The sequence below is a fragment of the Solanum stenotomum genome, chromosome 6, assembly GCF_019186545.1.
Source record: "Solanum stenotomum isolate F172 chromosome 6, ASM1918654v1, whole genome shotgun sequence".
Taxonomy (NCBI): Eukaryota; Viridiplantae; Streptophyta; class Magnoliopsida; order Solanales; family Solanaceae; genus Solanum; species Solanum stenotomum.
Window position 1 is genome coordinate 51,670,692 of NC_064287.1, and position 16,045 is coordinate 51,686,736.

The following is a 16,045-nucleotide window of genomic DNA, read 5'->3' on the forward strand; positions in this document are numbered from 1 at the left end:
ACAAGATTGGCCAACCTAATTGGCGAACACTGTCGGATCTTTCCTCATAGATAAATTTTTCAAGAGATCCATTTGGCATGAACTCATATACAAGAGCTCTTTTGTGACCCTCAAAACAAAATCCCACAAGGCTCACAATGTTGACATGTGATGTTCTGCTAATACTTGCCACTTCGTTAATGAAATCTTCAGCACTGCCTTTTAGCTCATTCAGGACCTTTACTGCTACTTCACTCCCGTTACGTAAACTTCCTCTGTATACATTACCAAATCCTCCATGGCCTAGTTTGTTTCTGAAGCGACCGGTGATTCTTTTGATGTCTGTATAATTGTATCTGTTTGGAGCGTATGATCCGTAGTTCTTTAAGAATTGTTCAACTCTTTGGTGATCCTGAGCATTAGATTCCCAAAACCTTATGAGGTATTTGTACCACAACTTTTTTTCTCTGAAGCAAAAGAGTAGTAAAGCCAACAGTCCAACAGTAGACAAACTCGCACCTGTGGGAAAAAAATGAAATCATGACCCATCAGAGAAAAAAAATTCCCTCAACTCCACATCCATGCATTTTGTGTACCAAAAACTATTTAATTCTTTTCTTTTTGTTTCTTTATCACTAGACAAAGGTTTTGAGCTAATACAAAATGATGAGAATTTAAATGTTATGCATGAAAATTCTGTAATAAGAATAACATGAAAGCAATTAAATATATTCTAGTACCTGTGACCAGAATCAACTCCCCCATGTTTCTTTCAGTTGTTTCTTTTCTTTGATCGGTACTATCTGTAGGTGTTTTTGCATCTACAGAAGGAGGCAATAATACGAAATATATTATTTATACGGCATGAAACAAGAAAGTGACTTAAGAAGCATGAACTTGACCTTGAAAGTATAGGAGATGTTTACCTTTGTGACAAGAAAATTTGTTGGTTTTATCAGTCTGGCATTGACCTCCACCATCATGACATTCGTTACATTCATCAGACAATTTCCATTCTACTAGAATTTCGGGACCTAACTTGTTGAACAAATCAGCATGAGTTGAGTGAATTGGCAATCTGATAAGTGAACAATTGGTCGGAAGATTGCCTGCCCCTATGTATTCATCAACATCTTCTGAAACCTTGTAGTATATGCTAAAGCCGTCACAACCATTGTACATACTATAACCAGCAAAATGATCGTTCTTCTTCTGCGTAATGTTACGGGCATTATTACTGGTACTGATGCATTTGTAGAAGTTTTTAATATTAATCATATGGAAAGACATAAAAGGAGAGTTTGGAAGGGAGAAATTTTTGTTGAAAGCCTGGCACTTGTGTTGCGTCAACGTTGTTTGAAGCTTAGGGTCCCCTAGCCAAAATGATGAATTATGCATCTCTAAGGCATAGTACCATTCTCCTCCAGGAACTAGTTGGATTCTTGGAAATGGTTTAGCATCACAACCAGACATGGGCATTATTCCACAATCGGCGGGTTGTGTGGAAAGAGAGTAAGGGAATCTCAGGTCAGTAAAATTTCCACATGAAAAGGACTTTGGGCAAGTTGAATCATTTCTGCCCTTTGCCTGAACTAAGATCACGAGTAGAGATAGAAGGAAACAAATAAAAGAAGAAGCCAAATCCATATTGAATCTAACTGCAATGAGAGGAAAGCTAACTGAAGCTTTGTGAATTGTGACTCTATAAGTTTATATCTTACAAGACATGAATAGTTTCTCCATTACTAGTCTTAAGTTTATTGGTTGGTAATGTTTGTTAAAAAGAAAAATGTGCAACACAAACATATAAGAAGGGTCAGATGTGAGAAACGTATATCTTGGTGTAAAGACTTGGAAGTCTTGCATCAATATTTAGACTTAGTCGTCAAGCCTAGTGAAGAGACAACTATCACTTTTTTTTTTTGTGAGTTTCATATATTAAATACAAAGGGAGTGATAGTTGAGGTATGAAAGTCGCGAAAAGGTGATATATAGTTTAGGTAGTTTAATTTTGAGTCATTTATTTAGTAGTTTAATCATGAACATAGTATAAAAAATAATTTTTTAATGATGAATATGAGTGAGTGATTTTATTGATATAAAGAACTAAGTTAAGTGATTTTTTTGATACAAAATAAAGTTTAATGACTTTACTAGATAATTTTTTTAAATTGAGTGACCTTTTGAAATATTAACTCGTGAAAATGAGAAGAAACAAACTAATTAGGATGCCTAGAGGGAGCCAAAATTGACCCAAAATTCCAATAGGACAAATAATTTATGGATGAAACCAAAAGGGTATAGGCGCAAGGGTCCTACTCAACATTTTTAAAATTTGGAAATTTTAAAAATTACACTTAATATATTTTACATCCACAAAGTTGGAGGCCCTTGCTCCTTTTTTTTGTTTGTTTTTGAACATTTTTTACTTTAAAGCATATTTTTTATTATTATTGATGTAATGATATTTCTCAAATAGTAATTGTAATACTTTTTTTTCTTCATTATTGATTATTAATACCTTCCTGAAATAACAATCATAATAATATTTTCTATATATTATAGGTTATTTATTAAAGTTTATTTGTAAAATAATTGAAAGGTTTGCTTTTGTTTATTTTCTTAGTAATAAAAGTATAAAATTGAATATACATGAGACTACGTCTCGTAGATCGATAAGACTTACGCCCCGTGTCTCGGGTCTTACGTCCTCGCTTCATACTGCATAAAATGTCCCGCCTTTTAAAACACTGATTTTCCTATTCAAAGAAATTAGGTGGAATCCATCGACAGACACCTAAAGTTGGAATGACTTTTTACTTAGTCAATCAAATAAATCTTGTACATTTTAAACATCCGTAACAAGTCTCCGTTGTGTCAGACATTTTTTGTTGACTTGACACATTCTTGGGAGGACCAACTTACAAATATAAATACCTTTTGGTGCTTGAATCCAACTCCTTTATACCATTGCTAGTGGGTGAGTACTTTTCTTGGACTGTGGAACAAACAGGCCCAAATATGCATGTAGGGCCCAAATGTACACCTTTAACAGCCTGTTAAGAGTTAGATGCAATGATAATATATAACAAAAAATGTCTTATTTTATATGAGTTAGTTTGATTCGACATGAAATTTAAGAAAGAAGGGAGGATTTTTTAAACTTGTGGTCTAAATACGTGATAAATATTTGTGTGGCTACAAATCATTTCATTAAGGATAAAATGAACATTTTAAAGTTAAATTGTTACTTGATATAGAAATGCATTTTTTTACTGACTAAAAAAAAAGTAAGTCATATAAACTAAGACAAATAGAGTAGTAAATAAGACACATAAGGGCATCTCCAACCCAAACACCAAATTTGGTGTCAACAATATTTTAGTGTAAATCAACTCTAACCCACTGTACCAAATTTTACACCGAAAAGTAATATTTTTCTCTCTCTTCATTATTATATTATTATTTCTTATTTCATAAAACAAATTCTTTCTAAAACATTCACCATATAATTCATATTATTTTCTTTTATAGTCGTTTGATATAAAATTTAAATGCTTTGCATGAAAACTATTTAATTCTCTTCTTTTTGTTTCTTTGTAGAGAAAGGTTCTGAGCTAATACAAAATGATGAGAATTTAAATGTTATGCATGAAAACTCTGTAATAAGAATGACATGGCAGCAATTAAATATATTCTAGTACCTGTGACCAGAATCAGCTCCCCAATATGGTAATCCACAATCAATCTTTGATAATCCACAATATGGTTTGTTGAATTCTGAAAAAGGATAACTCATGGTACCAAGTCTTCCACAATTGAACTCTTTTGGATAAGATAATTAACTCTCAACTTCAACTAAATTGAATATAACAACATGAAACATAAAGAACATAGCAAAAAAATAGGCTAAAGCCATAAGTCAGGTTGGGTGGAAAGAGAGACAGGAAATATAAAGTTCGTAAAATTTCCACACTTTGGACAAGTTGAATCATTTCTTCCCTTTGCCTGAACTAACATCAGAAGAAGAAATAGAAGGAAACAAATAAAAGAAGAAGCCAAAGCCATATTGAATCTAACTGCAATAAGAGGAAACCAATCTGAAGTTTTATGAATTGTGATTCTAGAAGTCTATATCTTATAAGACTTGAGAAAAATGTGCAACACAAACGTAGAAAGGTGAAGAAAAAAAAGGAAATGTTCACATTAACACCAGTAGAAAGTTAATGGTTATATTATAACGTACTGTGAAACTTTCACGACTATTCGTAGTATTCCTTCCTTGTTTGGGAATTTCGGATGACTTTGCTTCTTTAACTATCTTAAGGCTCTAATCTTTAACTGTCACTTAGTAATTTTACATCCTTGACGACTAATGATAATAGCAATACGAATTAAAAGATATGATTGAACCGTTGAACCAAATTTTTATTCTCTTTGCTAGTTAAGTACCAGCATAAACTTATCCTGATAGTTGACTGATGTTTGATTTATTACACCAAAATACTTCTGCAAATTGTTGCCAAAATGCTATTAAATTCATGCAAGGATAATATTCATTCTATTTAGATCATACGTTGCAGTTACATCATTCCTTTAGGCAAATAACGGATCTTTTAACGATAAATCACTAAGAAAAACATGAGGTTTCCATGGTCAAGGACAGATAAGCACGTCCGGATACCAAACCTAACACCCTTTTCCATGGAAAAAAAATAAACATAAAGTAGCATTCTCATAACAAAAAAAGACTACACAAATAACAGCTAACACATCCAGGCTCCAGCTACAATGACTAGATCAGTTCTACTGCTGATGAATCTACCTCGGTTCTTGAGGGAGAATATAGGTAAGGCTTTGGAGGCATTTGCAATGAGTCTAGTTTCCCTTCTAACATTTCCACAACCTTGCTCATAGATGGTCGATTTGAGGGATCAGTCTGTATGCACCATAAACTCACCATCACCATCTTTCTTGCACATTCTTTCTCCTCTTCATTCATTATCCCGATTAATTGAAGCTCTTCGTCTAGTTCAATTCGCTGATAGAGCCAATGTGGAAAGTAGATTTCACTCGTGCGATCAACTCCTACATCAACATTTTTTCTTCCTCCAACCATCTCTAGGACCATCATTCCATAGCTATAGACGTCAGACTTGTGAGAGACACCTCCCAAGTTTCTGCAAACAATTTCTGGAGCAATATAGCCGATAGTCCCTCGTGGACCTAACATTGACATGATACTCTCCTGTTTCATGCACAATTTAGCAAGACCAAAATCAGAGATTTTAGGACAAAAGTTGTCATCAAGTAGGATATTATGAGGTTTTATATCAAAATGCAATATCCGAGTGTTACAACCACGATGCAAGTACTCCAATCCTCGAGCAATGCCTAGTGCAATTTTGTACAATATTGTCCAACCCAATTGGCGAACACTGTTGGATTTTTCCTAATAGATAAACTTTTCAAGAGATCCAGTTGGCATGAACTCATATACAAGAGCTCTTTTGTGACCCTCAAAACAAAATCCCACAAGGCTCACAATGTTAACATGTGATGTTCTGCTAATACTTGTCACCTCGTTGATGAGATCTTCACCACTGCCTTTTAGTTCATTCAGGACCTTCACTGCCACTTGACTCCCGTTACGCAAGCTTCCTCTGTATACTTTACCAAATCCTCCTTGGCCTAGTTCGCTTCTGAAGCGATTGGTGATTCGTTTGATGTCTGTATAATTGTATCTGTTTGGAGCGTATGATTCATAATTCTTTAAGAATTCTTCAAATTTTTTATTATCCTCAGCATTAGATTCCCAAAACCTGATGTATTTGTACCACAAAATCTTTTATCTGAAGCAGAAGAGTAAAGCCAACAGTCCAACAGTAAACAAACTTGCACCTGTGGGAAAAAAATGAAGTCATGCCCCATCAGAGACTACAACAACAACATAATAGCCGGTGTAATCCACAAAGTAGTATCTAGGGAGGGTAGGTGTAAGCAGACCTTACCCTACCTATGGACCCTCGGCACAAGAAATAAACAGTTGGGAAAAGGAAATAACAAAAATGAAGAAACCACAGCAAAATACTATAGAAAGCATGACCTAACATTCTAAACAATAACTACAACAAAAAAATATGGCAATCGAAGTACAAGAAGTGACAGTAACAGAAATCTAGCAACAAGAAACTACAGGATTATTGCTACGCTACTAATTGTTTTATTTAAAAAGATAGTGTAAAGGGAAAAATGACTTAGTTTTCGAAAAATCGATTAAACTTATGGTTTAAGAGAAATCGGGTTTCCAAAAGGACAGAGCCGCCACTTAATTTTTTAGTAAAAATCAAGAAAAATACAAGGTTTTTCAAAGACTTAAACAGATAAAGTCAATTGAAAAAGGGTTCGAGTTCAAATGTACATTCCGAGAAGGTGTTAGGCCCTCGGAATGCCCGCTAACTCGCGGTTGACCGACGATTCGACAAAATGATTTTGACTAATTTTTAAAATTTTGACTTGAGTAAATGAATTTATTTATTTTAACTAATTATTTTTTAAAAAATTTAACTAAGTAAAGAACTCACGACTTTGACTAATTTTGAAAGTTTAACAAAGTAAATAACTCATTTATTTTAACTATTTTTTTTTTTGGAAATTTTAAATTAAGTAAAAAGAGCTCATTTATTTTAACTTATTACTATTATTATTTTCATCACTTTATTTATCTTAAGGGGGAGTGAACTAAAGGGGGGTTTTCTAAAAGGGAATGGTTTATAAAATGTCAACAAGACTAATATTAAAATAAAAACTAAGTAATAAAATATATATATATATATATATATATATATACTTTAATTCGAAAATAAAATGAAATGACCATTCTTGAGGAATTTAATTAAATTAAATCATAAGATAATTAGAGTGTTAGTTAAATACAATGAAATGAGTAAGAGAGGGAAAGGGAATATCAAATTTGGGCCTCTGGCCCAAATCCTCCAAATCTTGGGCCTGCTGAAATTTCCTTAGGCTTTGGGAACCTGTATATACCAAGTTTATATCGATGTATACGAGTCACATTTCGGCCCATTTTCCTGTATATTGAACCGTATACCAAATGTATACAACCTATTTTGACCCCCGCAACCTGTATTTCCATTTTTAATCCCGTATATCAGTGTATACACCAGGTATATCGGTGTATACATGCATATCTCGGCCTGTTTTCAGTTTTTCGGAACCTGTACACCTATTTCCCTTGCTGTCCGACAGTTTCCTTTGACAAGGAAGACTCGAAACAACTCAAGAATATGCAAGGGAGAGTCCAAAATGGACTCGGATTGATCATATGCACCGAAAGAAGAGAAAATAAATTAATATCTATAGATGGGCTAACAAACTCAATTAAAAAAAATATTCATCACCTAGGAGAAGAACAATGAACTGCATTTCACACAATATCAACCAAATGTTCTAACATAATTATGCTTAGTTGGAAATAATCAAAGTAAGTTGGAGTTGGACACATGATTGCTTGGTTGAGACTTTCCTTTATAAAGCTCAATCTAAGCTAAAGGAACAGGCCAAATAAACAAGAAGCATTTACAATACTAAGGTTAATCAATGAAGACATCCAACCATATTTTTTAAGTCTGCTAAGCACTCACAAATATGCCTAATCGGATAAGATATTAAAATAAGAGCCTAAAGTCATGTTTGGATTAACTAGATCACTCATGACATAATACTCAAAATAGCATCAGATTTCCAAACAATGAATTTAAATGAGCACTTTTGGGACTTTCGGATAATAAACAATAGAAACAGAAAGCTCAAGAATGCCTCACATCTCCATGCTATAATAACAAGAACAATACATAAAAGAAAGCAATCTAAAGTTAGACAAATTAATTAAGCTCGTAACAAGCCATCACATATTTGCAAGGTACGAAAAGAGGGAAAATTCTTGGCAAATTTGGTATGATGCATCAACCTATCATTTTTTCAAAATAGTATGAAATTAAAGCAACAATGGCATATAACACTTGAATAGATTTATATCCTAGATGTTATGCATTATACTATGAGGAAGAAGGGAAAGAAAACAGTAGCTAGGAATAAGATCTCAAACTTATCCATTTTTTAAACATTACATAGCCATGTCTCTCATAAAGAAGCAGAAGCAGATCATAAATAGGAATCACCAAAGCAAATCACACAATGAATTAAATTCACATAACACTCATCTAAACTCAGCTAGGATGACAAAATGAATTTAGGAAGAGGAGAGGTTACCTTCTTCGGAGCAGCGTTCTGGGACAAGACGAGCAGAGGATAGCGAGATTTCACTAGCGACTCCGGAGGACTCCCAAGATTCCGACAGAGTTTTCAGCAATAAGGAAGAAACGCTAAGAAGAAAATAGAAAATTTTTTTTGTTCACTACTAAAAAAACACACGCCTTTGATTCTCAATTTTTTCCAAAAAAAATCCCCCTTCAAAATAATAGAGGAGATGATTATATAGGAAAAAAGAGTAGATTTTGGGGGGAATTCCGATAGAAATTTGGGGTCAATCCCGAATTCAAAATTTGAATTCTTTCACCGATTTGGGGGAGACATCCTTTTCTGAAATTTTCTCCCCATTCCAAAAGAGGAAAGGGGAGAAACGCGTGCCTGGCTTCTGGGATCGTACTGCCGGAACAGTACTGAGTTACTGCTCGTCTGTACGCGAAGAAGAAGACATATAGGGGCCAAGTCGTTTGGTACTGCTGCTGTACGTATGTATTGATGGGTTGGGTCTCTTTAGAATGGAATTTGGGCTGGGAATTGGAATGGGAATGTGGGCTGCTGCTAAGGTAAAAATAATGGGCTGTTGATCTTGGAAGTAAGGCCCAAGTTTGGTCTCAAGAAAAGAATTGGGTGCAAGGTGGGAAATGGGTTAAAATTGTAATGAAATGGCTAGATTTTAAATTGAGGATTTGGCCAAAAGAATTGCAATTACGAATTTAACCAAATTAGATTTACTTGGAGAATGTGGCTGAAAAATATAAATAAATAAATAAATAAGATGAATTTAATATTAATTAATTAACGAGCTTCTTATTCTTAACAAAATAAAATAATTAACTTGATAATAACATAATTGGTTTAAACATGAACTAATTAATTCAAAATCGTAATTATGATTTAAATTAAACTAAGTTAGTAAAACACTTAGCTAAAAAGAAATAAAAATCTTTTGATATGATTTTCAAATATTTATAAAATATACTAATTAGACACATAATTATATAATAATTAACTTAATTATAAACTAGTTAACTCGAAATATAAGTTATTAATTAATTTAAACCAAATAGCCCAATATTTAAATAAAACTAAAATCGTTTTGAGGCAATTTTCGAACATTCATAAAATATACTAATTAGACACATAACTATATAAAATATCATATTTATTATTTCGAAATTTATAAAAATGACAAAACTACTAAAAATGACTTGAAAATTATTTTGAATTTTATAAAGCCAATTATTTCAAATCGTTTAGAATTTAGGAAGCATTAATTTGTATTGGGGAGGGTCAAAATTGGGTGTCAACACTAATAGGAAAGGATAATCGAGAGCATCTGTAACACCAATACCTGTGGCCACCATGAACCAGATTATTCGAAGGTAACCCTTTTTTGATGTTCCGGCTGGTAGAGTGCTAAAAACTGCAACACCAACACTTATGATAACATCTGCAGCACCAATGCTTGTGAGTTTCAGATCATAAAAGTCTATTAATGATAGAAGGAGATTTTTTTTTAAAATTTGGAATGGTGACAAGTTTGGCCCCATATGGCTTCGCCCCTAACCGCACTTTTGCTCCCACATGACTCTCACTACAACATAACAGTGTTTTAGTGGCATTTATTTAGGGGCAATTAACTAAATGCCGCTAATTTCTCCTTTAACATCATCTATTAGCGGCAATTAAATTTTTGCCGCGAGTAAGTAGCTTTTAGTGGCAACTATAATAAATGCCATTAAAACATCCCCAAACCCTTTATACGATCATTCCTTTAATACTCCAAAAAAACTCTCATTCTTTCTGCGCCGCATCAATCAAAACCTACAATCCCGTTTTGAGTTCATTCATTTCATCATCACCACTACTTCGCTTCGTTCCATCATTGAGGGCTTTCAATTTTGATGTTGCTGACTATCTTCAGGTATGATATTTCTTTATCGTCTTCATGATTTCTGTTCAGATCTCGGACGATTTTGGATTCGTATGTTCTGGTTGTAATTTGAAAATTTTCTTCTCACACAATCAATTGCATATTAGAGTATTACAGTGCGTTTTTATGAGTAAAACATGTTCATGTTTATCACTCTTTTACCATTCAATGTATTACACCTCTAAATTGAACCCTAATACAAACATGCAATAAGATTTATAGTCTATAACTGAATTTTATGGTGGATTACTGCTTAATTTGAGTCTGATTCGTAAATAGAAGTATTTATTATTCAATCGCAGTACTTTTCTAATTTTGTTCAAGTTCTGGAAATTTCAATGTTAGATCCTGGTAGTGGAAACAATTACTCATGTCTGAAGGTTGTTGAAATTTTTGGTTTAGAGAACATAAATGTTGGATATCTTTTGAGGTAGGAGACATATTCTCGTAGTTAAAGGAGGCATCCATCCTCTAGTTTTAACAGTGGTTCATTTTTAGTTTTGTTTTGTTTTGATGAGACTAAAAACGTATCAGATCTAGATTGATGGTTCAAAAATAATGAACGTAATTTGAAAAGACGCTTAATCTAAGAAACTCCTTTGCTTTTCTGCTTTGTTTTCATGTTCTGTTTCTCTAGTATGTCTCTTGGCCTCTTACTTTATGAGAACTTTTTTTAACCAAGGAATCCCTGAGGGAAGTTGGCGCAATTTGAAGCTCAATTTGAAGAAGCGGGATATGAGCAAAAGTTTTAAAGAAACTCAGTAAGGACATGCCATAATATGGCTTCAGTGTTGTGTAGATTGGGAATCACTGTTGGTGATGGAACTAATCATGAGGTTTGTTTACACTCAGTCTCTAATTTTAAACTACTTGAATCTTTTGAAGGCAAATAATTTCAGGGGACATGCCTTTTTTTTTTTTGAAATAGAGTTTCAGGGGACATGCTTTTAAATTACAGTGGCATTATTATTTTGCCCTGTTCTGATTTTTGGTTGGTGAACTCTCTTGTTTTTTAGCAATCATATGATTCTTTTGTATTGGTCTTATTTAAGAGAAGTTCATTTGAAACATAAATGGAAGTCCACTACAAATCTGCTTCTTCTGCTGATGAGCAACTTAGATGATTTGATTGCATATCCATTAAGATGTAGTTATCAACCTAACTTACACTTTGGCTGATAATGAGTGCTACAGTTTGTACATGTATATGATCCTAGTTTGCCAACTATGGTATCCCAGAATGTAGTTTAATTAAAATGGTAATGGTCATTTTTCTACTCTTGAGACATTAAAAAAATATTATATTAGTCAAACTTCTGCTATACATATCATCTATTCTAATTGTTACCTGAAAGGAATTAGATGGCTTAATCTGGATGAAGGTTAATGTATTACATATTGCATTAATGTGTTGTATTAAGATTAAGGCTTATTTAAGTAGGTTCACATATATTGGTAAAAGTTTGTTTTGGGTAGATACTGCTAATGGTCCTTTTGAAAAAGATGTCTATGCTTTGAATTTTGCAATCTTGAATTACTTTGTTATCCTAAATGTATGGAACTATGCAAGGTTATGCTGCTTGGAGACTTCAAAAATATTGTCGAGTACATGTTGGATCCTCCAAACGTAAGTTCATTACTTTGATAAGACAAATTTCTAACTTCATTACTGCCCGAGGCCAATTTCTGTTATTGAATTTTCTCGACAGCCAATGTATGACTTTGTCTTCATCTTATGCATCTGATATATACTTTTCGTGAATGTTTCAAGTGTTGGACTACAATGTACCGAGTGATTGGAATGAAGTTCTACTTCTAGCTATTCTTTGTATCTAATATATACTTTTCATAATTGCGGGCTCTCTGTTATTGATAATTACAGCTTGTTGGAAGATGGAAAAAACTAACTAGTGAGAAAATCTTTCAAACATCTTCCCTTGGATGGTGCGTTGAATAGGTTTGCAACTTAAGCACATGAGCACGTTTGGTTTTGAGAGTGACTATTGTTTTAATAATTCTCGCAGGTTGGCGTGATTGTTTCTAATGATGGAATACTTCTTCATAACTACATCCAAGAATTCTGAAGAACCACTTTAGAAGAAAGCCTTATTATGTTGATCTTCTTGAATTGTTTAATGAGGTGAGATCTTTTACATACAAGGAGGCCTTTAATTTAACACCTTTTATTGTTTTTCTGTGTTTTTTTATATATGAATGGTGATAGGACACTGAGTTATTACTTTTAATATCCATGGAAGTTCTGGTGATGTTAGTAACATTCGTAGAATGGTGTTGTTGATTGAATAAAGATGCATGCGTGGTTGTTGTTTTACTTTTTTGGATTTTTAAGTGGTAGTTGATGATTTCATTCAAGGTGGTAATTTTGCTACCAGTTTAAATCCTTTATGGTATTTTTAAAGTCCATTATTTATCGATGTGACAGTGCCCTTGTCAATGTGACAGGGCCCTCGCTTCTTCAATTTTCTACAAGTACAATCCCGTTAAGGTATTTCTGATCTTGTAAACTTGCTCGTCAACTCCTTCAATATGTCGACTTCACTTAACATGTAGCGTTTATTTTCTTCTTGCTTGTTCAGACATATTTCATGAGCACAATCAAGATGAGCCTGAAGCTCAACTCGATGGCCAAACTGCAACACAGACTCTTAGCTCAGAGATATTGCAGGACACAATGTTAGCGATAATGTCAAGCATCTGACACCTAGCTGTCACAATCGAGTAAAGCAAGTACACCATTGACACCCCTGCTCTTCTGCAAGCTGTGATGGAAATTGAAGGTCTGAAAGAATCAAAGAGAATGTGCGCCTTCGAGTTTTTGAATGAGGACCCTACAAAAGCAAGAGCCCTCATGGCATACAATAGAAGACTCAGAAGGATATATTTGTTTCGACTGTTTGGTTGGTGGAGATAATATTTTGATTATTTGTTCTACTGCTTCTTGGTCCTCTCTTTTTGATGGATAATCAGTACATCGTAGAGGATTGTGCAAAAGTACATCTTTTAATATGTTTTCTTAGCAATTTGTTAGTTATGTTTTCTTTAAGTTTCTTGTCACAGGCTAGCCAGTAGAGTTATTACTGGGCTACAATTTTGTAATGTTTTCTCTTGGGTGATTAATAAAAAAAATGAGTTACAAAAAAAAGAATATATTTCTCTTATGATTTTTATTTTTTATGCTATGAAAGTGTGGTTAAATATGTCATCCATTGCATCTTTATCGGCATTTACACAAGCCACACAATATGTTTGATATCACATTTTTAAAGTGATTTTACCGGCAATAGTAATAGCCGCTAAATAAATGCCGCCAAAAGTATTAACGTTTAGCGGCAATAATATTGATCTTTACCGGCACTCTAAATAAATGCCACTAAAGCCTTTAGCGATATTGGATGCAATGGCAATAGATTAAATGCCGGTAAATGTTTTTGTCGCAATAAATATTGCCGCTAATGGGAGAATTAATTGCCACTAAAAGTCTCTTTTGGTGTAGTGTCTGCCCTTTCCCCTACCCCAATTTTTGGAAGAAAATAAAAAACTATCTAAAACAGTGGATAATGTTAACTCAACCTTGAAAATTAAGTACATGTATAGAGATGTCTACCTTTGTGACAAGAAAATTTGTTGGTTTTAATAGTCTGGCATTGACCGCCACCATAATGACATTCAATCCATTCATCAGACAGTTTCCATTCTACTAGAATTTCAGGACCTAACACGTTGAACAAATCACCATGACTTGATTGAATCGGCAATCTGATAAGTGAACAATTGGTAGGAAGATTGCCTGCTCCTATGTATTGATCATCATCTCGAGAAAGCTTGTAGTATATGCTAAAGCCTTCACAGCCATTATACACATTATAAGTAATGCTTAGGGTGTTATTACTGGTACTGATGCATTTGAAGAAGTTGTTAATATTAATCACATTGAAATAAATAAAAGGAGAGTTTGGAAGGGAGAAATTTTTGTTAAAAGCCTTGCACTTGTGTTGCGTCAACATTGTTTGAAGCTTTGTGTCCCCGAGCCAAAATGATGAATTATGCATCTCTAAAGCATAGTACAAATCTCCTCCGGGAAGCAGTAGGATTTTTGGAAATGTTTTAGCATCACATTCAGATAAGAACATTATTCCAGAGTCAGGTTGTGTAGAAAGAGAGAAAGGAGATCTCAGGTCAGTAAAATTTCCACATGAAAAAGACTTAGGACAATTAGTTGAATCATGTCTTCCCTTTGCCTGAACTAAGATCAGAAGTAGAGATAGAAGGAAACAAATAAAAGAAGAAGCCAAATCCATATTGAATTAATCTAACTGCTATAAGACAAACACTATCTCAAGTTTTGTGTATTGTGTGACTCCCATTACTAGTCTCAAGTTTTTATTGGTAATGTGAGGGAAGCCTCAACAGTACTTTTACATCTTGGTGTAAAGACTTTAACGAATCATGTGGTTGGAAACAAGTTATTTCATCATGTATTGGGATAACATATTCCATCACTAGTATCCCAGAACTGCCTAATACTTTCAACCAAATGCAGAATAAAATAGTTCTGCATTTCATCTGGGATTATTATACATTTATACCTTATATCCCACACCAAACGACTCAACATCACTATATAGACTTTGTCATCAAGCCTAGTGAAGAGACAACTATCACTTTTTTTTGCTTTTTCGAATTGCATACTTTAGCTATCCATTATATTTCTTTCACCGAAAATGTTAGGATCCAAAATAATTAACCTCGAAAGACCACGAGTAAGAAGACAAACAAGAAATATACTAAAAGACACAAAGATTCAACATGGTTCGGTCAATCGACCTATATCCACAAAGGAGATGAGCAATCCACTATAAAAATGAAAGTACAAAATATAGAGAGAAATAACCTCAACCAATTCACTCGGAATGCATGGGAGGTTCACACAAGTGATAACGTATCAAGCTTGTGTCCCACAAATTCTCCCCCTAACCAAAACTTTCAAAGCCCTTGAGACTATATTGTGAATGTTGATTAAGTTAGAAGGAACAAACCTCTATTTGTAAAGTCTTAAATCTTTTCCTACCAGAATAGGACTAGCTAATCCTAAACCTATTCCTAAAAGAAAAACCTATTTATGGTAAGAAACTCAGGGAAAATAAAACCCAACAATCATATATTTGTTTATGAGCATTTTCTTTTTGGTTAAACCGAACCGTTAAGGACCTAAAATCTAAGTTGCTCAGACTCGGGTGCGGGTATCCGAGACGGATGCGAATCCGAGAGTCGGATTCGGCAAAATCCAAATTTTAAGATTCGTGGGTGCGAATCCGAGTATGGATACGGGTGCGGGGATACGGCTAAAATTTTTCAATATTATAAAAATATAGTTATAAAGATATTCTAAATTTGAAAGATATGTTGTGATAAACTTACATGTATTTTGTAGAATTCAATCTTCCATTCTTAAAATTTAATAATAATAATAACTGAATGCTAAACAATTAAATAAGAAATATGAAGTTAAATTTTTTTAGATATCTCCATTATTTTAAAATTTTAAAATTGATTGTCAAAAAATTAAATAAGAAATATCAATATATATATATATATAATATTTCCAACTGAAAAAACTTTGTAGTTGATGGCTGACGGCTGACGGCTGACGGCTGATGGGATATTTCTTTTTCTGACACTACTTTACTTTAAGACTTTTTGATCTTTCTTTTTCCAAGGGTATATGTATTGTGTACATACATTTTCAAGAAAGATTAAAAAAAAGACTCTCTATTTCCTTTACTTTTTGAAGAAAAAACTCTTTCTTTCTTCTCCTTCTCTTTA

The 16,045-nt window shown here is 33.5% G+C and overlaps 2 protein-coding genes and 2 long non-coding RNA genes across 6 annotated transcripts in view; 1 reads left to right on the plus strand and 3 right to left on the minus strand.

The window, feature by feature from the left end:
- LOC125868874 (LEAF RUST 10 DISEASE-RESISTANCE LOCUS RECEPTOR-LIKE PROTEIN KINASE-like 2.1) overlaps positions 1-16,045 on the minus strand; it is a 78,972-nt gene that overhangs the window by 1,175 nt on the left and 61,752 nt on the right. The gene's annotated exons all lie outside the window — the stretch shown is intronic.
- Positions 789-13,964, minus strand: LOC125866680 (uncharacterized). Its single transcript, XR_007446554.1, has 3 exons — positions 13,935-13,964; positions 906-1,013; positions 789-800 (listed from the first exon to the last, which is right to left on the minus strand). It is a non-coding gene; the product is annotated as an uncharacterized LOC125866680 (long non-coding RNA).
- On the minus strand, positions 4,717-5,545 carry LOC125866675 (rust resistance kinase Lr10-like). Its single transcript, XM_049546986.1, has one exon. The coding sequence runs from the start codon at positions 5,234-5,236 to the stop codon at positions 4,775-4,777; it is 462 nt and encodes a 153-aa protein (XP_049402943.1). The 5' UTR covers positions 5,237-5,545; the 3' UTR covers positions 4,717-4,774.
- On the plus strand, positions 10,043-13,351 carry LOC125866677 (uncharacterized). 3 transcript variants are annotated; one of them, XR_007446550.1, is made up of 5 exons: positions 10,043-10,192; positions 10,884-11,828; positions 12,084-12,341; positions 12,665-12,707; positions 12,799-13,351. It is a non-coding gene; the product is annotated as an uncharacterized LOC125866677 (long non-coding RNA). The 3 variants fall into 3 exon arrangements; XR_007446551.1 differs by lacking the exons at positions 12,665-12,707; positions 12,799-13,351 and having other exon boundaries at positions 10,884-11,037; positions 11,772-11,828; positions 12,084-12,634; XR_007446549.1 differs by lacking the exons at positions 12,665-12,707; positions 12,799-13,351 and having other exon boundaries at positions 12,084-12,634.

Bases quoted from the DNA above. Each gene is read 5' to 3' on its own strand.
- LOC125866675 (XM_049546986.1), bottom strand. From the start codon at position 5,236: ATGAAACAGGAGAGTATCATGTCAATGTTAGGTCCACGAGGGACTATC.